The sequence below is a fragment of the Mauremys mutica genome, chromosome 6 (genome assembly GCF_020497125.1).
Source record: "Mauremys mutica isolate MM-2020 ecotype Southern chromosome 6, ASM2049712v1, whole genome shotgun sequence".
Lineage (NCBI taxonomy): Eukaryota > Metazoa > Chordata > Testudines > Geoemydidae > Mauremys > Mauremys mutica.
In genome coordinates this window covers 122,444,413-122,471,430 of record NC_059077.1, presented here as the reverse complement: position 1 = coordinate 122,471,430, position 27,018 = coordinate 122,444,413, and the positions used below count along the sequence as shown (strand labels likewise).

Genomic DNA, 27,018 nt, shown 5'->3' with positions numbered 1-27,018 from the left:
CGGCGCCAAAATCCAAAGACGCACGGCGCATGGACCTATTGGGCCGGAAGGTCTATTCAGCGGTGGCCTCCAGCTCCGGATTGCCAACCAGATGGCTCTTCTCACTCATTACACCTTTGACATCTTGGTGTCCCTGGCGAAATTTTCGGAGCTGATCCCAACAGCCTCACGTCAGGAGTTCTCGGCCCTCCTGGAAGAGGGCAGAAAAGCCTCTCGGTCCTCCATCCAGGCCGCTCTGGACTCAGCGGACTCAGGAGCCAGAACCCTGGCCTCAGGTGTGACCATGAGGCGTATCTCCTGGCTGCAGTCCTCCACATTGCCGCCTGAGGTGCAGTACACCCTACAAGACCTCCCGTTCGACACTCAGGGTCTCTTCTCGGAGAAAACGGACTCCAGGATTCAGACCCTCAAAGATGGTCGGATTGCCATTCGCACCTTGGGGATGCACACACCTGCTACCCAGAGGAGGTCATTCCGGCAGCAGCCCTACTGGCCCTTTACTCAGGCCAGGTCACGGCCGTATAATAGTCGGCATGCTAACTTGAGCCGCCGTAGACCATCGGGCAACAGGCGCAACCAGACCCAGGCACCTTCCAAGGCCCCTCAAGGGCCCAAACAGGCCTTTTGATGGGACGCCCGAGGACAGCCCATCAGTCTCTTTCTCGGATCCTACCCCATTATTTTGCAACCGCCTTTCCCGCTTCCTTCCGGCGTGGTCCCAAATAACATCGGACAACTGGGTACTTCGTACTATCCAGTATGGTTACCGCCTTCAGTTTGTTTCGCCCCCTCCTTCCCACCCACCTTCCCCGTCCCTCTTCAGGGACCCCTCTCACGAGCAATTCCTCCTACAAGAGGTCGAGACTCTGTTGAGCTTGGGTGCCATAGAGGAGGTGCCGCACGACATGCAGGGCAGGGGATTTTATTCCCGATATTTTCTCATCCCCAAGGCGGAAGGAGGTCTCCGACCCATACTAGACCTCCGGGAGCTCAACAGGTACCTGCTCAAGCTCAAGTTTCGCATGGTCACCCTGGGGACCATCATTCCCTCCCTGGATCCGGGAGACTGGTTTGCCGCCCTCGATATGAAGGATGCGTACTTCCATGTCGCGATTTACCCTCCCCATCGACGCTACCTGCGCTTCGTGGTCAACAGCGCGCACTACCAGTTTGCGGTGCTACCCTTCGGCCTGTCCACCGCGCCAAGGGTCTTTACCAAGTGCATGGCAGTGGTTGCCGCAGCCCTCCGCCGTCGTCGCATACACGTCTACCCGTATCTCGACGACTGGCTGGTTCGCGGGACATCCCGACAGCTGGTAATGGACCAGATGACAGAAATACTATCCCTATTTCGGCTCCTGGGCCTTCTCATCAATGCCAAGAAGTCCACTTTAGCTCCATCGCAACGAGTGGAGTTCATCGGAGCGGTCCTCGACTCCAGTTTGGCCAGGGCCTGCCTCCCTCGATCTCGGCACCAGACAATGGTCTCCATCATCCGGGACCTACACACCTTTCCCACGACAACGGTTCGGTCCTGCCTACGCCTCCTGGGCCACATGGCGTCCTGCACATTCGTGACCACGCACGCCAGGCTGCGCCTTCGCCCATTTCAATCTTAATCTTGGTTAGCATCGGTGTACCGCCCGCATCACGACCCCATAGACATGGTGGTCACGGTCACGAAGCCAACCCTCGATTCGCTCAGCTGGTGGCTGGACCCAGAGGTCGTGTGTGCAGGAGTCCCGTTCCGCCCTCCTCGCCCATCCGTCACCCTGACCACGGATGCCTCGGCGTTGGGATGGGGGCTCACCTGGGCGACCTTCACACCCAGGGTCTCTGGTCGCCCCAAGAGCTCTCCCTCCACATCAACGTCCGGGAGCTACGAGCGATCCGCTTGGCGTGTCTCACCTTCCGCGCCCATCTGCAAGGCCGCTGCGTGGCGGTGTTCACGGACAACACGACGGCGATGTTCTATGTGAACAAGCAGGGCGGAGCCCGCTCCTCCCTGCTCTGCAAGGAAGCGATGCTCCTGTGGGACTTCTGCGTGACCCACTCGATTCGCCTGGAAGCGTCCTTTCTTCCAGGAGTGCAGAACACGCTGGCCGACCATCTCAGCAGGTCATTCCTCTCCCACGAGTGGTCTCTTCGTCTGGATGTGGTGCACACAATTTTCCGGAGGTGGGGGTTTTCCCAGATAGACCTATTTGCCTCCAAGGAGAACAGGAAGTGCCACCTGTTTTGTTCGTACCAGGGTCGCTCCCCAGGCTCCCTGTCGGACGCATTCCTCTGCTCCTGGATGGATCACCTCCTCTACGCCTTCCCTCCGTTCCCGCTCATACACCGGGTGCTACTCAAGCTTCGGAGAGACAGGGCCCACGTCATACTCGTCGCTCCGGCCTGGCCGAGGCAGCACTGGTACACCCTGCTGCTCGAGCTCTCCGTTCGGGATCCCATTCCCCTTCCGTTATGGCCGGACCTCATCACACAGGACTTTGGCAGACTCTGCCACCCGAACCTACAGTCCCTCCATCTTACAGCTTGGTACCTGAGTGGTTGACCCACGCAGAGAGGGACTGTTTGGCGGCAGTACAGCAAGTCCTACATGAAAGCAGGAAGCCTTCCACTCACTCCACCTACCTCGCGAAATGGAAGCATTTCGCGCTCTGGTGCGATCAGCGTGGCCTTAATCCCTTCCTAGTCCCTATCCCTACAATCCTGGACTACCTCTGGTACCTTAAAGGACAAGGACTCGCGGTCTCCTCCTTGAAGGTGCACCTGGCAGCCGTGTCCACCTTTCGTCCATCCATGGGAGGTCGGTCCATCTTCTCCAACCAGATGGTTTCCCGCTTCCTTAAAGGCCTGGCCCGCTTGTACCCGCCGGTGCGGCGTCCTACCCCGACCTGGGATTTAAATCTCGTTCTGGCCAAGCTTATGGGACCGCCCTTCGAGCCCCTGGCCACGTGCTCTCTACTCTCTCTCTCCTGGAAGACAGCCTTCCTCGTTGCAATTACATCGGCAAGACGAGTTTCTGAGCTCCGTGCATTAACGGTTAGTCCACCATACACCGTATTCCACGGAGACAAAGTGCAGCTTCGACCACACCCGGCCTTCCTCCCTAAGGTGGTGTTGGCCTTTCACCTCAATCAGGAGATCTTCCTTCCGGTCTTCTTCCCGAAGCCGCACGCCTCGTGAGCAACAGCTTCACACCCTGGACGTCCACAGGGCCCTCGCTTTTTATATCGAGCGGACGAAGCCCTTCCGGCGTTCGACCCAGCTGTTTGTAGTGGTTGCCGATCGCATGAAAGGCGAGCCGGTCTCCTCACAGCGGATTTCCTCCTGGGTGACGGCATGTATCCGGACATGCTACGAGCTTGCTCACGTGCCACCATGCCGCCTCACCGCTCACTCGACGAGAGCGCAAGCCTCGTCGGCCGCCTTCCTGGCCCATGTCCCCATCCAGGACATCTGTAGAGCGGCCACCTGGTCTTCTTGTACACACCTTCGCTTCCCACTATGCGTTGGTGCAGCAATGTAGAGACGATGCAGCCTTCGGCTCCGCAGTCTTACACTCTGCCACGTCTCACTCTGACCCCACCGCCTAGGTAAGGCTTGGGAATCACCTACATGGAATGCATAGGAGCAATCACTCGAAGAAGAAAAGACGGTTACTCACCGTTGTAACTGTTGTTCTTTGAGATGTGTTGCTCCTATCCATTCCAGACCCGCCCTCCTTCCCCACTGTCGGAGTAGCCGGCAAGAAGGAACTGAGGAGCGGACGGGCCGGCTGGGGTATATATCCAGCGCCATAGCGGCGCCACTCCAGGGGGTGCCCAGCCGGCCCGCCGGAGTTGCTAGGGTAAAAATGTTCCGAAGAGCCGTGCACGCGCGGCACGCACACCTACATGGAATGGATAGGAGCAACACATCTCGAAGAACAACAGTTACAACGGTGAGTAACCGTCTTTTTTGGCTTATTTAGGGGATAACAAATGCATTTCAGTTCAGAAAATGAACTGAAATTGAGTCCTGGGAGCAAGGCAGGGGGGGAGGGATGGCTCAGTGGTTTGAGCATTGGCCTGCTAAACCCAGGGTTGTGAGTTCAATCCTTAAGGGGGGCCACTTAGGGATCTGGGGCAAAAATTGGTCCTGCCAGTGAAGTCAGGGGCTGGACTTGATGACCTTTCAAGGTCCCTTCCAGTTCTAGGAGATTGGTATATCTCCAATTATTATTTATTATTAATAACAACTGAGCTCACTAATCAGAAAAAGGGGTTGGTGGAGGGATGTTACTGTTAGCTCTAGCGAACAGACTGGGCTGTGTTGGTAGTGGGATGGAAAACAAGCAGTAATGCTGTTGTGTAAGGCAGTTGTTAAATCTTCTTAGGAATATATGGTATTGGTCACCATATCACAAATGGTATTACTGCATCCTCAACTGCAGAATTGGACAAAAGTTCAGGTCAGAAAAACACAAGGAAAGGATCAAAAGAGGACACTCTAACTGGATAAGCCAGCAAAAGGTGATTTTTAACAGCTGTATTAAATCATAAATGAGTAAGTTCTTAAGTAAGAACACAAATCAAGGGAAATGAGGGTGGGAAATCAGGCAGGACCCACTTCATTTAAACAGCAAAAATACATTCAGTAAAATATTGGTGAAGGGAAATGAGGCAGGCTAAGTTTGGAAGAAGCATAGACTTCCTTTTGCAAAAGACAACTGAAAAGTATGGTAAAGCAGGAAGATGGAGTTGTCCTACTTAGATCACTTTAATTGGGTGTATGTACCACTGACTGTGCTGTGATTATATCGTAATGTTGTCTTGTTACTACTTAATCTTCCTAACAATTTCTTAAATATTTTCAGAAAGATCTTTCAAAGAAAACTAGCAATACCAGTGGGATTTTCAACTCTACAGTAAATGAGAACAGATATTAAGGATCCTGTTGCTGCACCCTCTGAAATGCCGGGATAACTCATTTCTTTGTGGCACTTGAGCTCTTTTAACTATTTTCATAGATGGGAGAGATGATGACTTATACTGTACCCTTGATGCCAGTGCCTTGACTAACTCCGGCTATCAAATTGGCACATGCGGCAAGTCAAAAGGATTTGTGTGGTACCACAATTGTACCTTGAACTCTATTTCCTAGCTAGAAAATAAAAATAGAAAGTAGCACTTAAAAGTAACATGTTGAATTAGTGAAGTCTTTAAAATACTCTAACCAAACATCTGCAAGTCTTAGTCTTCAGTTCAAGTATTTACCTTGTCTTTCTTTATTGGTGTGGCTGCATGATATTGAACTGGCTCATTTTGTTTTACTGATGAACATTTGTTTTTTTCTAGAGTGCTAACATAATCCTTTTTTTTTAAAAAATGTATATTCAAGCCTTTGAACTGTCTCAACTCCTTCATGAAGTTCAGACTTGCAGGTTTCATGTACTTAATTATTCTAATTGTTTTACCCTGTCACGCAATTAACTCTCAACCTTGGTGCTTTTTAACCAAGCCTTGCAGGCAATTATGAAGCAATGCGGGGGGGGAGAGATGCCGGGGAACCCTTAGTTGAAGTGAAGTGATCACAATCCCTAATCATCTGAACTGTTCAATGCAACTTTGTTTACTTTCTCTTTATCGTATTAATATCATGTCTTGAACTGAAAATGTACCTTCACATTAGTGAGTAAACTGTCTGAACTGCTTTGAGGAGATCTGGATAATGTTGTGGCTAGAATAAAAACGTATGTTTACAAGTGTTTAAATATTTCTTATTGTATATAGTGTGATTCTGAAAAGCAATTGATATAATAAAAAGATGTGTGTTGTGCTCTTAAATAAAAAGCTGCACTAGTCAAGATGTCTGTTTTCAATGGGTTACCACTTACTGGTTCTGAAGAAAATCTCATGTGTCTACAGTATTTGCGAAACACATTTTGTTATTTTGTATGCTGTTTTGTAACTAAAAGGGAACAGCTGGCATTCATAAATTAAAAATAGTAATTTGTCTGAGAAGGAGCCATTTCATGGTGCATTAGTAAACTTTAAAAACAGATTTGGAAATTGATCAATATTTAATTTTACTTATGCTGTGAAATGTTTTTCTTGAAGTAGAATACTTCAAAAACAATATGGAGTCAGGTGGCACCTTAAAGACTAACAGATTTATTTGGGCATAAGCTTTCGTAGGTAAAAAACCGCACTTCTTCAGATGCATGGAGTGAAAATTACAGTTACAGGCAGGGTGGATTTGATTTAAATCACTAGTCAGGAAGATTCGATTTAATCGTGGATTTCTACATAAAAGTGCATTCTTGTTGGTTGTTATCTTAATACATATTCTTCACAACTCAGATAGATGTAGGTTTCATTTTTAGACGGTACACACTATACATTTTTTTAAGTGATTTATTTTGAAAACTTTTCAGATTAGTTATACAGCTGTATCATAAAATGAAGAATTGTTTGGTTATTTCATTTTCCAAAGGTAATTGAAGCAGATAGTTCACCTCCCAATGACTTCATAAATATCTCCAATTCAACATGTTAATCATTAATATTTGGAGGATTTTCTTGCCATGCTGTATTAGGACGAGAACATCACCAGACAGACTTTTAAATTGTTTTATTTAACTAAAACGACGTTATGTATCCTAGATTTTTTTCTTCAACAGCAAACATATTTTAACAAAACAAGCATATGAATTTTTGAATTTAGTTAAATATTCAAGTTTTTTTTTAAATCAGGTTTGTTTTTGTTCAAATTGTTTTTAACTAAAATAGTTAAATGAGATATTTAAAAAAAATTAAACAGGCTATGTCAGCCAGGTCAATATGAAAAACTTAAAATAATGGCTTCTACAGCTAATTCAGTTGTCTTCACCTTCATTTTCCTTTTTGTTCATAATCTGGAAAAGAGAAACAAGCTTTCCTGCTTTTTCAGGTCCCAAACGATTTCTCAATTTGGAATGAATTAGTCCAAAAGAAGAAAATATTCTTTCTACACGGGCAGAAGAAGCTACTGTTGTTAAAAGTGAGATTATCACTTCAACAGTCTTGGAATCCAAGTGCTGAAGTGACTTCCACCAGTTCACTGGTGTGACTTTCTTTAAAACATCATTAGCAAACATATTTCTTGAACGGTTCACCCTTAGCTCTGAAGTTTATTATAGTTGGCACTATGGAGGGATGATTGCTGGATGTCCATGTCATAGCCAACTCTTCTTCTTCAGCAGTAACGATTTGGCCCTGGTACTGAGTATTGAGAATATTTGCAAGAAAATGAGCTGGAGAGAGTGCTTGTCCCATTCGGTTTTTTAATGCTTGTAATTTAACTCACTGCATATTTCTCTTTTTAAGATTTCACTCAGTTCCTTCCAAATTTCAACAGCATCAGCAATAAAACAGCTATTTCCCTGCATTTTGTTCAAAGCTACAGAAATAGGCTTCAGGGTACTCAGTATGTGTTCATTTCTCTTAAGCCCAGTGTTGAGAACTTTGGCTGTGACAGTGCCATCTATTTTTTTCACGATTTTGTTCAAAAACTGTCATCAGATTAGGCCAGTTCTTGATATAGTGCTCAAAACAGTCCGCTACTGAGTTCCATCGCATGTCTTGTGGGAGAGTTAGCTTGGATCCTCCCACTTTTTTCAGAGCAGCTGCTGCAAAGTGGTTGTTATGGAAGTATTTGCAATTTCAACAACATTAGCCTTTATTTCTGGAACACTGAAGTCTTTGACTAGGAGGTGAATCAAATGAGCACTGCAACCGTATGTTATTAGCTTGGGACTCTTCACTCTCTTCTAAATAATTTCTTCTCATCTTGGATATCATTCTCTGTGACCAAGCTGCATACTAGATATTAGAAATTTTTTTTTCACAGTTTGTTATAGCTTTTACTGCTACTTATTGTAAGTATTCTGCTGTGTGCATTTCCTGATGTATCAATTGTTTCTGTAAGGAAGGCATTCCCTTGTGTCGTCACACAAGCACATACAACAGGATCATTGTGGACATTGCTCCACCCATCAAGACTCAGGTTAACAATTTCACCCTCTAGACCTTTTGCACAGTGCTCAATTTCTCTTTCATACACTTTATCTAGCAATTTGCCTGTGATATCTGCTCTGTTGGGTGGGCTGTATCCTGGTCTTAATGACTGAACCATGTTAATGAAATGTGGATTCTCAATCATACAGAAAGGACAGTTTGTTGCATAAACAAACCGGGCAATTTTTTCATCAATTACCTCTTTTTGTAATCTGCTGGTTCTTATCACAAATTTATCTATGGTTGTTTCTGGATGATGGAGCGTTTTTTTTTTCTTTTTGCTACTGGTTATCTACTGTGGCTATGTGACTGACATACATGATGTGACTGAAACAGTATCACTTGCAGATAACTCTGAAACTAGAAAATTATGGTAGTCCTTAAGAAAAGTATGAAATAAAAAAGTTTACCAACCTGAAGATCCCGCATGTTCAGACATGTTCCTTTCATCATCTTTAATGCAGCTTCTTCCTGAGGAGGAACACTTCTCATGATGTTGTTTTATTCGGGCAACCAGGCCTTACATTTTATTTTGTTGCACTGTTTGCATTTTGCATGCTTGCCTGTCTTACCCACAGGTAGAGGAACTTCATTAAAATATTCCCAAACTGGGTTTCTCTTATGGCCTGCTGCCATTATAGGTTTTCTGTTCTAGTGGGAGAATGGTACGGTATAGCTCAAGTCAATGAAGGCTACACTCAGAAAGACCTCAACTTCTGGAATATGCTGCTCAAACAGTTTCACTCTTGTTTCTACTGCCTGTCCCTCCCTTCTCACATTTATCTCCAGACTTCTCCTTGTCCAGATCTATTCTGCCCCCAACAATCTTCTATTCATTGAACTTTTTGAAACTTTGCACTTTTAGAGAGGTAAGGGATTGACTCCGTGTACACAAATTTGCAGAGGGACAATAGGGTTGAGGTCTGTTATTTCTCACCTCTATATATTAATTTATTTTAAAAACATTTTTGCTGTTAACAAGCATGTTATCTCTGGAGACCCAAATCCAGTCTGAGAACTCCAAAACTAAGTATCTTTGATGGTATCTTCTAGACTCAGCACTGTGTCCCATTGGGTAGATGGAAAGATTAACCTAAAGAATCTGTACAGAAGCCCCTAGAAACCCATAAGATTGGGTTCCTAATCCATGAACTTTTGGAACGCATTTACAAAACTTTTCTTAAAGATTATATGAATATATTGTCTCATACTATAGAATTAGAATTTATAATCCCTATTCCATGATGAGATATCTTTGAGCTATAATGTATCTTAATTAAAACTATCTTTAAATTGGAGCAAAGAATCCTGTGGCACCTTATAGACTAACAGACGTTTTGCAGCATGAGCTTTCGTGGGTGAATGCCCACTTCGTCAGATGCAAGAGTGGAAATTTCCAGGGGCAGGTAAATATAAGCAAGCAAGAAGCAAGCTAGAGATATCTTTAAATTGCTTTTTGAGGGGGGGAAATTATAAAAAAAAAATCCAATTTAAATTAAAAATAATTGATTTTTATCCACCCTGGTTGCATGCATAAATATACTGCTACATGAAGAGAAGGGAATTACCTTACAAGTGGAGAACTAGTGTTGACAAGGCCAGTTCAGTCAAGGTGGATGTGGTCCATTCCCAATAACTGATGAGGAGGTGTCAATACCAAGAGAGGGAAAATTGCTTTTGTAGTGAGCCAGCCACTCCCAGTCCCTACTCAAGCCCAAATTAATGGTGTTAAGTTTGCAAATGAATTGTAGCTCTGCGGTTTCTCTTTGAAGTCTGTTTTTGAAGGTGTGGTGGGGGAGGTTGTTTGTTGTTGAAGGATGGCTACTTTTAAATCTGTTATAGAATGTCCAGGGAGATTGAAGTGTTCTCCTTCTGGCTTTTGTATGTTACCATTCCTGATGTCTGATTTGTGTCCATTTATTCTTTTACATAGGGACTGTCTGGTTTGACCAATGTACATGACAGAGGGGCATTGCTGGCACATGGTGGCATATATCACATTAGTAGATGTGCAGGTGAATGAGCCCCTGATGGTGTGGCTGATGTGGTTGAGTCCTATGATGGTGTTGCTCAAGTAGATATGGGGACAGAGTAGGCAACAGGGTTTATTGCAAGGATAGGTTCCTGGGTTAGTGTTTCTGTGGTGTATGTAGTTTCTGGTGAGTAAGCAAGGACTGGCCTGTCTCCCAAGGTCTGTGAGAGTGAGGGATCATTTACCAGGATAGGTTGCACATCGTTGATGATGTGCTGCAGAGGTTTTAGCTGGGGGCTGTTCATGATGGCCAGTGGTGTTCTGTTTTAAAAGCAATGTAGACTTCAGTTTGTCTCCATTTGCTTTCTATCAAAGTGACCTTTAGTCGCCATCTCCTCTCCTAGGTGCACTGGGGAACTAAGTCCAGTAGCCACAGAACTCAACGGCACAATTTTAAACTTGTTACTAGGTTTCATTCCTGATGCTTTCAGAATATAAATCAAACTACTTTCCTCTCCTTGCAACCCACTAACTCCTGTGCACAGGGATCTTTGCAGTCTAGCTAAGAGGACTATCTAATTTTATTTAACCCCCACACCCACACCCGACAAAGCTTTTATTAAAGTCCAAACCTAGTGTTCTAAATGAGAAACAAGAGCTTAAGAGCATCTAAATCATACGATGGGTTTAAAAAACTATCAATATGTCCAACCGAGGGAAAACAAGCTTTCTCCTGCAAACATCTGCTCACAGACCCTGAGGCATAGCTATTTCTTAGGCAAAGAAGGCTGGGGGGTGGGAGGGGATAACTGATTTTATGTAAGGTATCCTAATTAAACAGCATCATCTATGTTAGGAAAGTCCCTGTTGCTGATGAGGGGGTTGGCATTGGATGCAGCTAAAGTTCTTGAAATGATGCTGAACAATTGGTACCTACAGTTGGTATCAGCCAGTTCTGCTGATGCCCCTCAGCACAATGGGCAATTTTCCTAGGGCGAGCATTCTGACTAGACGTATCCTGCTCCAACAATGCAGATTCTTGGCTATGGAGCTCTCCGGGCTTCAGAGAAGCCCATTGCAAGTAGTACAATGACGGCACTTAGGCTTACTGTGTGGAATCTTGCTTTGTAGGATGGCAGAAGAGGACTTGTACAAAAAGGGAAATAAAAGATGTGGCAGTCTCTGATCCTTCATATTCTGCTCCCCTCACATTGAATAATGCTTCCTTTTCTACACACAACTTTTTGCTTGTGGGATGAGTTTTCATAAGCATCTAAGGGCTATATTATACTTGCTGGAGGCTGCAAGGATCTCACACTTCTAATGGGCTGGGGCTCAGGTCAGGCATAATCATGTGAGGTGGAGACAGGGGCAGGTAGCAGTGTCTGCAATCCTGACTCTCCCCAGGTGGCAAGGTGCCAGGCAGAGCTGGCTGAAGTCCTGGCTGCTGGGAGGTACACTGCTTGAGGCCATGCACCCTTGCACTCAAAAGGCATTATGCTTTTTGAAGGCATAAACTGCACAGCTGCTGAGCACTTGCAACTTCCATGGGCTTGAACTGGAGCTATGGGCTGCTTATCGCCATGGAAAATCAGGCCCATAATATTTCCAAGCACCATAGCTGAGACAGTGTTCCGCCACTTCCTCTCCGGTGTTGTTCAGATTAGGAGCCAGAAATGAGCCAGAAATTTTCAACTTCCTCTTTACAAGACCAAAACCAAGAGCCTGGGGGAGCGTGGTTTTCAGTCTCTCCTGAAAATGACAGTCTGTTTATCTCCTACTTCCTGGTAGCTCTTTGTGTATAGGATCTCCCATGGGATGAGGAAACAGGCTTATAATAAAACTATTTAGTGGGTAAATTCCTTCTGCTTTTGTTCGAGCATTTAGCAATCAATTCAATTAGGAAGAGTTGCAAGTTTTCACACTTTAAACATTAAAATATGATTCCATGACTACTGCATCAAAGGTAAAAATCAAACCTTTACTGGAGTGACCTTATTCCTTGGGAATGGGGGAGAAAGGGAGGCAGGATGAACTGGTTGTGCTAATTTGGCCTAGAAAGATACTATATGTTCATATAGTAGTTTTCATTTGCCCCTCCTATGTGATCTCATGCATTTTTAGTCAAGATCTTCCCCCTCCCTAAGTGATCTGTCTTATTTAGAAACAGCAATGCTGACACAAAAAACTAAGATTGTAGGCAATGCAATGCTTAAAAAAACTTACCATACGTTACTGTCCTTGTTACTGTCAGTCAGGGCATAGGAATCTACCTCCACAATAGGCCCTGGTATACTGACAGTTATAAGGATAAAAAAATGTAGATGTTGAAGTATCTGAATTGATGATCTTTATTGCTTTTATTTGTACTTTTTTTTCCCAAAAGAAACACATTTTTCTTCTTAAATGACTGGAATTTCTCCCCCACCCCCTTCTAAAATCATGCTGTACTTGGATTACATCAACCTATATAGAGGAAGTATTTTTTTTTTCCTAACTGATAATTCATCTGACAGGTCTGCATCCAGCAATCAAATAAATTATGATTCTATCTGAAAGAGGATAAACCATTTTTAATTTCTTGTTTTTACTTTTAAGCTTCTTCAGTGAAATAGATTCAAGTTTGTAATAGTATCTATTTAAGCAAGTAGTAAATGAATGTGTATAAAGTACCAAACTGAAGGCTGGAAGTTGTTACCTGGGAGAGAGCTGGCATAATTCAAAACAAGGCCACAATCTGTTCTATAGATCAGATTGCTGTCTCTCTTCTGAATGTCTTCCCCTGCCCTCACGTACAGCAGTTGTTGGTGCTTTCTCATGGGACTGCCTTTGGTTTGTTTCTGATGTGGTCATTATGGTGGCCTTAAAGGTGGTGTTCTCAGGCCATGAACTAGGTGTTGCAGAAGATGGAAGCTACGCTAAAACAAAAGGAAAACATACTGAAATGTAGTTACTCATCCCAGGTATCAAATGCAGAAATGAAAATGTTTACTTTCTACAGTGCCTTTCATCATAGGCTCTCAAAGTGCTTTGCACAAACGTCTCACCTGATACTTCCTCTGCCTGTTGAAATAGGAAGTACTTGATAGATATGACAATTAAGGTGTAGGGTAGTAAAGTGACTTGGTCCAGGCCACCCAGCACATCTGTAACAGGGATAGGAAGAGATCTCAAATCATGTGACTTCCAGCCCTTGGTGGCAGGATATTGCAGTGATAAAGTTACTTTGGAAGGCAATACAAATCGTGCATTTATTGAGCAGGCATTACACGCTTGTCCAGTTAATGCTGGTGTACGTGTCCTGAGGAAACGCGTCAGTTTGTCACATTCACTTCTGACATCAAAGGTCATGAGTGTCTTCCCTCAGCTAGTAAATTGCCTCTGTGCTGCTTGCAGAAGTTCTCTTCTAGAAAGCCACCAGCCTCTCCATCTCTGAGTGTCAAATCCTCACTTGTGTGTGCAGCCATCATTGTACACAGGTTGTGATGAGTGGAGATCTGCTGCAGAAGGAGGATGCAAAGGAATCTTGGCCAGGCCACAGAACAGCAGCAGAGCTCCCACATGATTGCTAATGTAGCCTTGTGGGCTTCCACTCATGCAGGGAAGGGAAGGGATATATGTGGTGTCCGTTGTGGTGCAGCTCCACCTCACTCAGTGTGCACAGGGCTGCAAGGTATAGTCTCCAGTCCAGGCTCTCAATATCATGCTAGGAAGATGGAACCACACCAGCTTCTACTGCTTCTAGGGCCCTCTGTGCTTGTAAGTTGGGGAAGGGCAGGATTTGCCTGGTGGTATTGGGTGTTTTGAATGATTGCTCTGGATGTTAGTTTGGTGCCTCCAGAACTTGTACCACAGGGACAGTAGCAAAGTGAGCTAATGAGCCTTGATTTTGACCTGGAAGGCCCAGCTCCAGGGATTAGAGGGTCCATGTCAGTTTGCTCCTTGGCCTCCCTGTGAGGGAAGCCAATAAAGTGATGGTATTGTCTTGTGGTGCTGACTAACCTACTAAGAACTGAAAGCGAACAAATCGGTCTACGTTAGGCTGCCAAAAGCCATGAGACTGTAGCAACTTTGGGACATTACCAACCAGGGCCAAATTTAAACCAGTGACTTGGAAGTGGAAAAACATTGGAAACATTATGGGTAACGGGATTCTTTCTCCAGCGGAGGTGGCTAACCTCTAGTAGTACTGTAGATAGTATAAAACAATGGTTCTGAAACCGCCCCTTTGGAAGTCAGTGGTGAGTGTGAACAGAATTAGAGGTGTTACTGGATATGAAACGCTTTTATAATATGTCATCTTTTGAGTGTGCAATAATTTCTACTTACTCTTGTTCAATGTAGATCAGTGGTTTTCGAAGGGGTCGCAGAATGCAAGGCATTGGGTCGCCTTGCTCAGCACCCAGGGACCCTGGCAGCCGGCCAGTAAAAACTAGTTGTCCCTACCTGTTCTGACACCACGCTGCGCCGGAGATGGTAATTCAGAAGGGAAAAGAGGAAAATCCAAATATTTACTATTGGATAAGCATGTTGACATTGGCATTTTCCTCTATTTGTCAAGTACCTTTGTCATAGATGTTTAAAAACTGATACCTTAATTGTTCCCCTTGGTTTTCCAGGGAGTTGTGGTGGACTGTTGAGCTTGGACTGTGACAACTCTGTTTTTGTTAGGCTTTGTGGACTTCCTTGAAATTTCTGTATGTTTATCTCTGCTTTGATTTCTTCTATTGTCTGGACGGCAGAACTGCTTCCAGGGTCGCCATCATAGATGTAACGTCTTTGTGCAAACTGGTTGCCATTAGTATCCTGAAAGAACAAGACAGTAGTTCCTACAGCTGCCAGCTACGAGGAGCAGTAAGAAATGACTCAGATGTGTTTGAAACTGTACTGAGCTTTACATCTAGTGTCAATTGAAATCTTGTATCAGAGGGGGAACCGTGTTAGTCTGGATCTGTAAAAAGCAGCAAAGAGTCTTGTGGCACCTTAAAGACTAACAGATGTATTGGAGCATGAGCTTTCGTGGGTGAATATCCACTTCGTCAGACGCATGCTCAGGACTCATAATTGAAATCTTGTTGCTTCATTTTAACTTTAAGGGATGCTGTCAAACTAGTGTTGGCTCAGAATTCCATACATTAGAATTGTGTCCAGTTACTGTTTCTTGCCCCTTGAACCATCTATAGTACACTAATATTTTCATGCTTTATCCTTGTGCTGGTAATAAATGCGAATGAAAAGGTAACACACTTATCACAGTTGTTACTGTGTGCATGTGTGCACACTGCTTTCCAGTTGCTTGCCTGGGTCTACTGTCATACTGTATAGAGGGAGAGTGAAGGAGTACCCCCCTGCAGTCAACTCTTCTTCTATGGGTGCAGAAGATAACACTGCTGAGTACCCTGCTGTTGAGGGAACATACCAAATTCATCATGCAGCTTCATCAGGCAAGAAGATCTTAACAGCAGAATGGCAAGCAGCTGCTATCTTAATGTCCAATCACGGTGTGGTCCAAGGGTTAAATCAGCACCTCTGAATTATACCGAGCCCATGTCTATTAGTAGGTGTTCAGTATCTATGGGCCTGATCCAAACCCCAGTGAAATCAGTGGGAGTCTTTCCACATTGTGTCAGGCCCTTACATTCTCTTGAACAAGATATCTGTAAGCAGAGAACAAATATTAAAAGGGATCAGATTCAGCCCTTGGCTTCAATCAACACACAACTGCCCTGGAAGCAACGGGAATTGTGCAATCGCCCAAAGGGAAAACTTGACCCAATATTGACCCAAACATCGTTTCACAATACTGGAGTTAATGATTGCTCCTACTCCTAGTAAAAACTTCATAGATCTTCAAAATTACCAAGAAAACCCAGCTCTGCCATTGAGAAACTGTATTTGAATGCTCATCTTCTTCTAGTGTAGTACTGAGAGCTTGTGCTTCGGAAAACATCCAGTGAGGAGAAGCATTATTCCCTATACAAACAAACTTGTAAGAGGATATCTAGGTAGCTTTATTAATAACATAACAGGATTGTATTAATTAAAGAAACTGCACAGCATTAGCTACCAGTGTTAGAAGGGTAAATATTAAACTCTTACCCTGATACGGGGGAAGGGATAGCTCAGTGGTTTGAGCACTGGCCTTTTAAACCCAGGGTTGTGAGTTCAATCCTTGAGGGGGACCACTTAAGGATCTGGGGCAAAATCAGTACTTGGTCCTGCTAGTGAAGGCAGGGGGCTGGACTCAATCACCCTTCAGGGTCCCTTCCAGTTCTAGGAGATGGGTATATCTCCATTATTATATGTAGCTGGAATCATAAGAAAGGACAGTCTCAGTTAATTGTGGTAGCATTACATGCATCTTAGATTACAGAACTATAACAATTGGTGTGTCCCCCCCGCGCTTCAGCTTCAATCTTAGCTGGAGTGCAAGAAATGTGTTGCCAAGATTGTCATAACTTTTCTGGTGTAATAACCCAGGCTGCAAGGTTTCAATTCCAGAACCACCCAAGTCACGTGACCTTAATGTCAATAAAACAAACAATGTCTGCAATGCACAAACAATAATACAAAAGGCTTATAACCAAATGAATAGTTTACAATGCATTACCCATCCCAACCATGTTCTTCTGAAAGCTGGCAAGCCTCAGAATGAATGATAATATGGTGTTGCCACTGCCCTCCTACTCTCAGCCTCCTTAGCTGTAGCCCAGTGGCTCGAGCAGTCACCGGAGATACAGGTTCAAATCTCTGTTCTAGCCCAGACCTAAAACAGACTTCTTTGCTCCACCAAAAAACTCAAGTCTGGTTCAACACCCACCCGATTTCTTTTTCAACTTTTCAGAACTGCCACAAACCAAAAAGCCAATGATTTCCCCAGCTCTACTTGGGAGTAATAGCATGTTTATCAGCCACAGCTGTGCTTCTGAGCTGGTGGCCAAAGAACCTCGTGCCAGCTGAATTCCGCATAAATATGTTTGGCCCCTTTCCACATCCAAGTCTTCAGCTGGGCTGTAGTGGGGCAGTGCAGAAGGTTTGCGGGTCCCTGAACCCACCCAACATTCCCTGGTGAGTGCGAACCTCAGCCCTGTCCAGTCCCTTCCTTTGCAGAGCGGAACACAAGTTCATCCAGCAGGATGTCAAAATCCAGTGCTCAGTGATGGCAAGGAAAAGGTTTCATTATATTGAGATGGTGGCAAGGCTGAAGGTCTTAGGGGGTGGGGAGTAGATGTCTTGTAATGATTTGTATTACACAGAGAGGTGGAGTAAAGTTCTCTCTAATCTGCAACTACTAGTAGCAAATACCTTCAACATCCAGTGATGGGACACTAGATGGGGAGGGCTCTGAGTTGCTACAGAGAATTTTCCCAGGTGTCTGGCTGGTGAGTCTTGCCCACATGCTCAGGGTCTAACTGATCTTCATATTTGGGATTGGGAGGGAATTTTCTACCCGGGTCAGATTGGCAGAGACACTGGGTTTTTTTTGCCTTTCTCTGCAGCATGGGGCATGGGTACCTGGCAGGTTTAAACTAGTGTAAAAGGTGGATTCTCTGTTACTTGAAATCTTTATATCATGATTTGAGGACTTCAGGAACTCAGCTAGAAGTTAGAGGTCTATTACAGGAGTGGGTGGGTGGGGTTCTGTGTCCTTCAATGTGCAGGCAGTCAGACTAGAGGATCATGATGGTCCCTTCTGGCCTTAAAGTCTATGAATCTATAATGTTGAAAAATGTTACTTAATACAAATGGTGAGAAAACAAGCAAAAAAAGCAGGAAATAGTTAAGATGTGTTAAATTTAACAACGGTACCAGGAGACCACGTCTCACCTCGGAGGGGTAGGAGTCAGTTGGTTAAGTTTGGAGGCTAGGATAAGCACTTAGCAACTTAATTGAGGGAATATAAAAGACTGACAGCTGGAAGTGGGGTGTGACGAAGGGGGCAGGTGACAAAATTGAAAAGGAGATGGGAGTTGGATTTAGCCTGCCTCACTGGAGGTTAGAGGTTTGGCTTCTGAGGCAGGAGTGGGTGATGCTTCTAAATAGGGGAATCTGAGAGGGTTTGTTAGCTTGGGCTGTGGCATGTTCCTGTGGCAGGAGGCTGAAGAGATGGTGCAGCTAATCTGGGAAGGTTTGGCTGCTGGGAGAGCAGGTGTCTGGCACTTAGAGACTTTGGCTATTCAGAGATAAAGAGCCGGATTATGCAGTGCCTTACACCTTGTGTAGTCACACCTGTGCAAAGTAGGCTAAAGATGCACTTGGAAGATTCCGAGTTGGCAGCCTTTTACACATACCATGCACAGGTGAAGGCTGAAGGTGTAAAGCAGTAGAGAATCAGGCCCAAACACTAGATGCTTATGGAAGAAGGTGAAGTAACAATACGAATGTGTTAGAGTCTGATGTCTAAAATTTAACCTGGTTTTGTTACCAGGAGGAAGCACATTTTTATTTACATCTCCCCCTCCCCCCCTCCTGCAGTTCCCAGAACCCAAACATGCAAACAGTTCTCTTCTAACATTACTAAAACAACCCCAACTTGCAAACTGGCATGGTAGATTCCAGCTAGAGAGAGTTCCCTAAGATGACTAAAAAGTTCAGAATGAAAAGCCAGCCTTTGCCAGGAGATCAGTGCCAGGAAATGTATTACTGAACGACACTGTCATGGCACTTTAAAAGAGAGTTTTATTTTGCTAACACTTGATTTTCCTCCACGCTTCAATGGTGGCTTAAGTAGAACCAAAAGGAAGGAGAGGATCTGGGGTAGCTGTTTATAGCTGCTATGGGAACTGTACAATGCAGAGTAGTTTGAAAGGCCTCCTCCCTGTCCATTGCACAGGACAAAACCTTCTCCTTTGCTAGTAAGTGGAGAACAAACACACAGGTGCTACACTGATTTATCGGCTGCCAGTTAGTTGTTAAACTTGTTTACAAGTCAGCCTTTCTATGAAAGAGTGACATGACTGGATTCCATTGTCATAGTAGTGTGAGTACAAGGATAGTTTCCTCCAGTGCTTGAAGTACTGGACTGGCAGATGAAAGATCTGACTTCCAATCCTGACTCTGCTACACTCGGGTGGGCAAGTCACTTTACCCATCTGTAAAATGGCAATAATACATTGGAATCCTGATTTATCAGACCTCAATTATTCAAATCCTCCCTAGTTGCTAAACTATCACTTCCATCTGGAAAAGAAAGTGTATGTGTGTGTGTGCGTGCGGGGTGGGGATTTGAATACCAGCTGCTTAGATCAGGAATTCAGCAAGATGGAAGAAATCAAAAGCACAAGAAGTCAAGCCAGCATTCTCCTAACTTATTAAATTTAAGTCTCCGATGCCAAGCAGTCTGGAGAAAGGGAAGTACAGTGGAAACCCCAATCTCACCAGACTCTTGAAGGCTAATCGTTCATATTTGTAAATATAACTCTCAAATTAACTAAGTAAAATTGTCTGACCGGCTCTCTCGGTGCTCTCTCATAGCATTGTCCCACTCTAGTGATCTTGCCAAGGCATAGAAAAACTGGCTGTTTAGAAACATGCTTGTTCTTATCTCAGTATGACACTTTTTATCGTGGGTTTAAAAAAAAAGAAATCTCCCTTTCCCCTGATGATCTGTCATTGAGAGGTTTTGTAGTCCCTGAAATTGCTTCCTTCAGATGTCATAGAATAGAATCATAGAAGATTAGGGTTAGAAGGGACCTCAGGAGGTCACCCAGTCCAACCCCCTCCTCAAAGCAGGACTAATCCCCAGACAGATTTTTATCCCAGTTTCATAAACAGCCCCCTCAAGGATGGAGCTCACAACCCTGGGTTTAGCAGGCCAATGCTCAAACCATTGAGCTATCCCTCCCCGCCATGTCAGTGAAACTGGCTTCATGGAAGCCTATTCAGTGTCAGTTCCTCGAGTAACACAAAAGTCCTTCTTTTCTGGGGGACTTGGGGTGGAAGAAAGGAGAAGACACCTATTAAATTGTCAGTCAAGGGAGCTAGTGGAAGCTCCATCACTTAAATTCTAACTCAATGTACAATTTGACTAGACCCTGGGAACAGTCCATTGGCCTTTGCCATGTCTAGATTCCATGATTAAAACATGTGCGGGGGGGGAACCCCGGTGCTTCCCTCCACTTACTCACCAGTAACTGCTGCCTATGCTGGAGTTTTCAGGAGTCAATCCAATGGCATATTCTCAAGGGTTCCAAGGAACCCTCCCTGTAGGGACCCAACACATTCCAGTAGGGTGGAAAGACTATAGTGGGAGTCAAACAAGGGGCAGGCTGCCCTGTCTTTAGGGCATCTCTGATCTGAATGTCAGGGCATCCACCAGTCTAAAGGGAGTGGGCAGCACACTCTTTCTGTCCAGTCAGTGAAAAACACTCCGTTAAATGTATGGAGTTTCTTATGTTTGTCCAATGTAAGGAAAAAATCAGTCCCAACTCCCATAGGGGAACAGACAGCATGGTTTTCAGAGCTGAGCTGGATTGTCATGGTGTGACATTCCCCAGGTTACCAAGAAATAAAAGGTGAAACACAAACTAATACTGAACTTAACAAGCTAAGGGAATACAAAGCGAAGGTTTCTCTCTAGCAGTCTGACTGGCTGGAAGCCCTTCACCCAGGACCTTTCCCTGAGTTCAGTGTTAATTTTCTTGTCCTTCAGGTGGTGGTGATCCTGTGAGCAGGGATGAAGGGAGAGGTATTTTGGGGTCTTTGTTCTCCTTTCTTATCACTCTCTTTTTCTTTGAAAATCATCTCCAGCTGAGGTTCAGGAGACACCCAGCCTGTGGAGACAGGAACCTCTAGCTGTTTGTTACCATAATATAAATTTCTCAGTCACACTCTTTTTCCTGTGGAAGAACAGCTGCTTAACCAGGTGATGGTCCATAGGATTTCATTGCCACCTGGCTGAGGCATCAGTTTGTCTTTTGTCTCTGGGGAACTGGATTGTGGCTGTTTCCCTAGATTTAGAATATGTCTTAGTAACATCATAAAGTAGAATCTTAACTTTACTTTATGTTATACACTGTTGCCAAACATTTTACCAGGACAATGATGATCAGCACATTATGAATTTTCAAATTATATCTCACAAGGCATCCTTTGTACAAAATCCATTATAGTTTTGTAAAAGGGGTGACATAGGATACAGACTATCACACACAGACCTGATGTTTTTAGGATGATAATAATATGCTTTGACTATTGCTGCTACTCAATCATCTGAAATCAGTCCCAGAGACGAGGTAAGTGCAAAACTGGCCACAGAAGCAATTCCCCACCCCCGAGACTGGAATTTCTGGAGCATGTCCTCCCCAAATGGCATGACCCAACCCATCATCTTAAATCCAGTTTTGCTAGTTAATTGGCAGTCAGGAACTGTCTCAGTATGTTTCTAGAGCAAACCCAGCTCAGCAGCATGGTTGACCCCTTGCAGCCAAAACAGCAAGCACAACCATTCACACTATAAAAAGGTCAATTGTAGGGTGACCAGATAGCAAGTGTGAAAAATCAGGACAGGGGTGGGGGGTAATAGGAGCCCATATTAAAAAAAAGCCCCAAATATCAGGACTGTCCCTATAAAATCAGGACATCTGGTCACCCTAGTCAATTGGTGCATAGCACTGCCTCTTACTGGCCAGGGTGCACAGCGGGAAGGACGTCAATAGCTTTCCTTCTTGTTATGCTGTTATTTCCTTTTACCTGCAAGTGTCCCCTGACCTACTGGCAACTCAAACACCGGCAGGGAGAGACGAGATGAACAAGCAGTGTACCCTGCTCAGTGATTCTCAGTGGGCGGGACCTCTGTGAATGATCTGAGTTTCCATCAGGAGGTTGTGGCTTCACACTGCCCCCAGTGCAGGATTGTATCTATAATAAGGTCTGTCTGGTCCAAAGACAGCCACCTTAAGCTCTGTGATCAGGTCATCATTCAAGACTAGCAGTCTGCATCTGGCTGCACTTGTTCCACCTGTACCGGTACTTGTTAGAGAATTGCCTTGCATTTCTTCCTGCAGCTTTACAGCTGCCTGTCTTCTTAGTGGCTTGGTCACAGTGGGCAAGTTCGAGATCATTCAGGCTTTGGCTCAAATTAAGAGTGAGGGGGACTCCTTGGGGGAAGGGGGAAGAAGAGTCTTAAATGCCATTGTTTTAAAGCTAATAATGATATGCCCCTCTTATAAAGGAAAACTTCCCTTTATTAAAGAAGATAGGCATAGTTACCCACCCCCACTCTGTTCTAGAATACTTCTTGGGTATGAATCCAACCTGCAGATGCAAACCTGTCCAGATCTGAATTTGAAACTGGTGCCAGATCCTTCTAGCTTACTATCAGATGTGTGGCACTGACAGCTGGTAATAGTCCTTTAACAGAGATTTTCTGAAAGGTCTTAGATTTTGCCCTTGAAATACAGATGAAATTAAATCACACTTCAACTGCTGCCGTCTCTTGTAGTTGCTGCCAGTGATGACTGACTATCCTGCAGAAGATCACTAGCAAATTGCACAAGGAAACTGCCATCCTGTTGGGTTAAGTTGGTTTCCCAGAGATAAGAGGAGAAATGTTTGGGATTCTGGAGGAGCTCTACAATCAAAACAAATATATGCAGCACCTGTGTCTGAACGGCTTATACATCCACGTGGAACATCAGACTTGAAAAACTAAGGGAACTCTGTGCTTAGCCTGCATTGATGTATGATGAAGGTTTAATTAAAATAAACTTGACAAACATACAGACTTAGGAAACAGGATGTATTTGTAGCTTCCTTCACCCCTGTTATTAAGTGAGGCAAGGCCATCTCTTGATGACTCTGTAAAGCAGTAGGGTATGATCTGCTTTTGAATGCATGGAAGAGTTTTTCAAAGTGGCATCATTACAGAAACTAATTTCCCCCTACTCTTACTCACACCTTCTTGTCAACTATTTGAAATGGGCCACCCTGATTACATTGCCCTGATTACCACTACAAAAGTGATTTTTCCTCCAATGTGATATATGCCATCATGTGCCAGCAATGCCCCTCTGCCATGTACATTGGCCAAACCAGACAGTCTCTATGCAAAAGAATAAATGGACACAAATCAGACGTCAAGAATTATAACATTCAAAAACGAGTCGGAGAGCACTTCAACCTCCCTGGTCACTCGATTATAGACCTAAAAGTCGCAATTCTTCAACAAAAAAACTTCAGAAACAAACTCCAACGAAAAACTGCAGAACTGGAATTAATTTGCAAACTAGACACCATTAAATTAGGCTTGAATAAAGACTGGGAGTGGATGGGTCATTACACAAACTAAAAATTATTTCCCCATGCTAATTCCCACCCTGTTACTCACACCTTCTTGTCAACTGTTTGAAATGGGCCATCCTGATTATCATTACAAAAGGTTTTTTTTTGCCTGCTGATAATAGCCCACCTTAATCGGATTTGTTTCATTAGAGTTGGTATGGCAACCCCCATCTTTTCATGTTCTCGATATCTATATCTATATCTATAGATATCTTCCTACTGTATTTTCCACTCCATGCATCTGATGAAGTGGGTTTTTGCCCACGAAAGCTTATGCCCAAATACATTTGTTAGTCTCTAAGGTGCCACATGGACTCCTCGTTGTTTCAGCAGCAGTTTCTGTCTCATGGGGTGTATGTGGCTTAACAGGAGAATGGAGGATCTGTAAGGTTCCATGCAGCTGGACAGATGCTGGGAGGGACGGGTAGGGGAAAGGTTCTTGCATCACAGTCATGAGGGGCAGCTGAGGCAGAAAACTATAAATCTTGCAATTCTTCTGACTTTATCAAAGTCTCGATGCCACAGTTTCACCACTAGGTGGCTTTTTAACGAGCCAGGTACTGGCAGTTACTTTTCTTTCCTTGGTGCATCATGTATTTCGTAGTGGGTGGGATCTGTATTTGCTTAGCTCGGTGATTATTACATCTTCAGCCTGCTCCAAAAGGATTTTGGGTTGAAGAACCTCCTAAACTCTATGAAAGGTAACAGAAATTGAATAAGCAAAGAGCTGGTGTAGCAGAGGATTTCCTCTGTGCCCCTCAGCCAATATAGGATTCTTATTCACAGTTTCCAGTACATTGTTGGGCCTTCCACCATTTTCTCCTGGGAAATGATTCTTTAACATAATTGATCTCACCACCAGACAGTTTATTTTCCTGATACTAACTTTAAATTTGCTCTTTATTTAGGTAGTTTAAACCTGACAAGAATCTCTCCACAAGGAAATAGGCGATCTCTTTAGCAACCTCTGAAAATGTGTCTTGCCAAGAATTACAATGCAGATGGCTTAATATTTATTTCATATATCAACACTCAAAGTAAGCTAACCCTGATGTCTTTTAAACCAGCATAACCAGTTTGCAGGATGCTACTTAGCTCCTTTTTTTCCTAGGAGGAGGGGAAAGAAATTAATGGTGCCAATGAGGAAATCAAAAGGGTGGTTGGTTATCAGCCTAGTGCAGGAATCCCTGAGGGGGAGGTGGTTGCCAATAGCTGTTTCATGCAGTGTTGTAGCTGTGTCTGTCCAGGATAGAGAGACAGGGGATATCTATTATTGGACGTACTTCTGTTGGAGATAGAGGCGAGCCTTCGAGCCACACAGAGCTCTTCTTCCTAATGCTGAAGTAAGCCCGAAAGCTTGTCTCTCTCACCAAGAGAAGTTGGCCAATGCACATTACCTCCCCCACCGTGTCTCTCTATACCTGTTCCAGACATGGTGAGATTGCTCAGGAAGGAAGGTCTGGCCTTTCTAAGCTCCTTGAAATCACATCAGCATTTTTTTCCAGTCTGGTGATCCAAGCTGCTCTAGCAGTTAGAACCACCCTTATGGTAACACTGTTGGTCTTTTCTCAGCCATCCTCTCCGGAGAGGAAAGTCTCTAAGCCACGGCCTGCACATAACTGTGCCCTTTGCATCTCCACTTGAACCATGCCCCCTAGACAGCTTTGCCTGTGGCAGCACCGGCACATGCTCCTCCTTCCAGTCAAAGAAAAAAGCTGAACAATACCGTCCACTTCTCACTTTCTGACTGCAGCACCCAGCAGATGCCCTTTGGTGTCCTCCAGCTGCCCGGGTGTTGGGGTTGGTTTAATGCAAGGCTCTGGTGCTCCTACAGCCTGTGTGCTGGGGCAGGCCTGGCCTGCTGTCCCTGCTTCTCCCGGGGGAAGGGGTTGGGGGGGGGAGATGATTAAGAGAAAAAAATCCCAGGAGCAGGGGGTTGGGGTGCAGGGGGGATAAGGGCTCTAACTGGGGGTGCAGGCTCTGGGGTGGGGTCAGAAATGAGGGGTTTGGGGTGTGGGGGAGAGCTCCAGGCTGGGACAGGGGGTTGGGGTGCAGGCTCTGGCGTGGGATCAGAAATGAGGGGTTCACAGTGTGGGAGAAGGCTCCAGGCTGGGACAGGGGGTTGGGGTGCAAGCTCCTGGGTGGGATCAGAAATGAGAGGTTCAAGGTGTGTGTGAGGGCTCTACCTGGGGATGCAGGCTCTGGGGCAAGGTCAGAAATGAGGGGTTCGGGGCGTGGGGGAGGGCTCCAGGCTGGGACAGGGGGTGGAGGTGCAGGGGGGATTAGAGCTGGAGGTTTAGGAGAAAAACTCCCGGGAGCAGGGGCGCTGGGGCTGTGTGTGTGTGCGGGGGGGGGGGGGCTGAGAGCCACTGACCCGAACTGTGACCCCTGGATATGAGGGAAACCGCTTCACCAGCTCCGCCCTGCGCACCCCCCGGCCGACCCCGCTGGCCACATGGGTGCCCGAGCCGGGCTGGGGGGACGGAGGCGGGCGGGCTCCCGCCGCTGCCCGGGCTTGTCCCGTTCCGGCTCGGGGGAGCGGAGCTGCGCGGCCCGGCCCCGGGGAGGAGGCGGCTCTGCGGCGGGGCCGCTGCCAGCGAAGCGCCGCCCCTCGCTCCCCGGCCGCTGCCTGGCGGAAGCGCGGCGCGCAGCAGCCTCGGGGCCGGGGCCCGGCGGCGCAGGGACCGCCCCGCTGCCCCGCGGGAGGAGGGAGCGGACCCGGCCGGCCCGGGCTGCGGGGCCATGGCGGACGGAGCCCGCGCCCTGCTCGGCAGCCGCGGGGGCAGCCCGGCCTCCAGCCCGCAGCTGGGCGGCAGGAGCCGCTCGCAGCCGCCGCCGCCGCCGGCTCCGCTCAGCGCGCCCGGGCACGGCTTCCGCAGGGTGACCCTGAGCAAGCCCAGCTTCTGCCACTGCTGCACCGACTTCATCTGGGGGCTGGCGGGCTACCAGTGTGAGGGTAAGAGACACCCCCCCCCCGCTCCTTCCCCCGGGGCACCCCCCTGCTCCTTCCCCCGGTAATCCCTCCGGGACACCCCCCTGCTCCTTCCCCCGGGGCACCCCCTGTCCGGGCACCCCTCCACCCAGGGCACCGCCTGCCCAGCTTCTGCCACTGCAGCACTGACTTCATCTGGGGGCTGGCGGGCTACCAGTGCGAGGGTAAGAGACCCCCCCTGCTCCTTCCCCTGGGACACCCCCCTGCTCCTTCCCCCAGGGACCCCCCTGCGCCTTCCCCCAGGAACCCCCCCCTGAGGTGGCTGCCTCAGTTCGCCTCATGGTAAGGCCAGCCCTGCGGGTTCCCCTATCAACCTTCCCCAGAACAACCCCATGTGCCCTCCTCGGGACGCCCCCTGCTGGCAGGTACTGCTATGCACCCTGGGGGGTTCCAGTGCGAGGGTAAGAGACCGCCTGGGGACCCCCCCTGTGCCTTCCCCCGGGCACCCCTCTGCCTGGGCTACCCCCCCGCGGGCTGGCAGGCTAGCAGTGCGAGGGTAAGGGACCATGTCTGGGGCTATCCCCTACCCACCTTTCCCCTGGGGTACCCCCCCTTGCGCTTTCCCCGGGACACCCCCTGCCGGGGCTACCCCTCTTGCGCTTTCCCCGGGACACCCCCTGCTGGGGCTACCCCCTGTGCGCCGTTCCCCTAGGCACCCCTGCTGGTGAGTTCTCCTATCCACCTTCCTTGGGACACCCCCCTGCCGGGGCTACCCCCCATGCATCCTG

General features: G+C 46.3%; 2 protein-coding genes across 5 annotated transcripts in view; both read left to right on the top strand.

Annotated features, from left to right (window-relative positions):
- Positions 1-5,823, top strand: part of LOC123372175 (protein regulator of cytokinesis 1-like) — a 47,202-nt gene extending 41,379 nt beyond the window's left edge. The window contains exons 14-15 of one of the 4 annotated variants that reach the window (XM_045020153.1): positions 4,385-4,520; positions 4,869-5,823. In XM_045020153.1, coding sequence (XP_044876088.1) covers positions 4,385-4,501 — 117 coding nt within the window. In that variant the 3' untranslated portion in view covers positions 4,502-4,520; positions 4,869-5,823. Of the gene's footprint in view, positions 1-4,384; positions 4,521-4,864 lie in introns of all 4 variants that reach the window. The other 3 variants (XM_045020152.1, XM_045020155.1, XM_045020154.1) reach the window with 3 other exon arrangements.
- Positions 5,824-26,040: 20,217 nt separating this feature from the next.
- The window catches only part of DGKQ (diacylglycerol kinase theta), a 139,586-nt gene continuing 138,608 nt past the window's right edge, over positions 26,041-27,018 (top strand). Inside the window, exon 1 of the mRNA XM_045020267.1 lies at positions 26,041-26,254. Within this exon, the coding sequence (XP_044876202.1) occupies positions 26,041-26,254 (214 nt within the window). The remainder of the gene's footprint in view (positions 26,255-27,018) is intronic.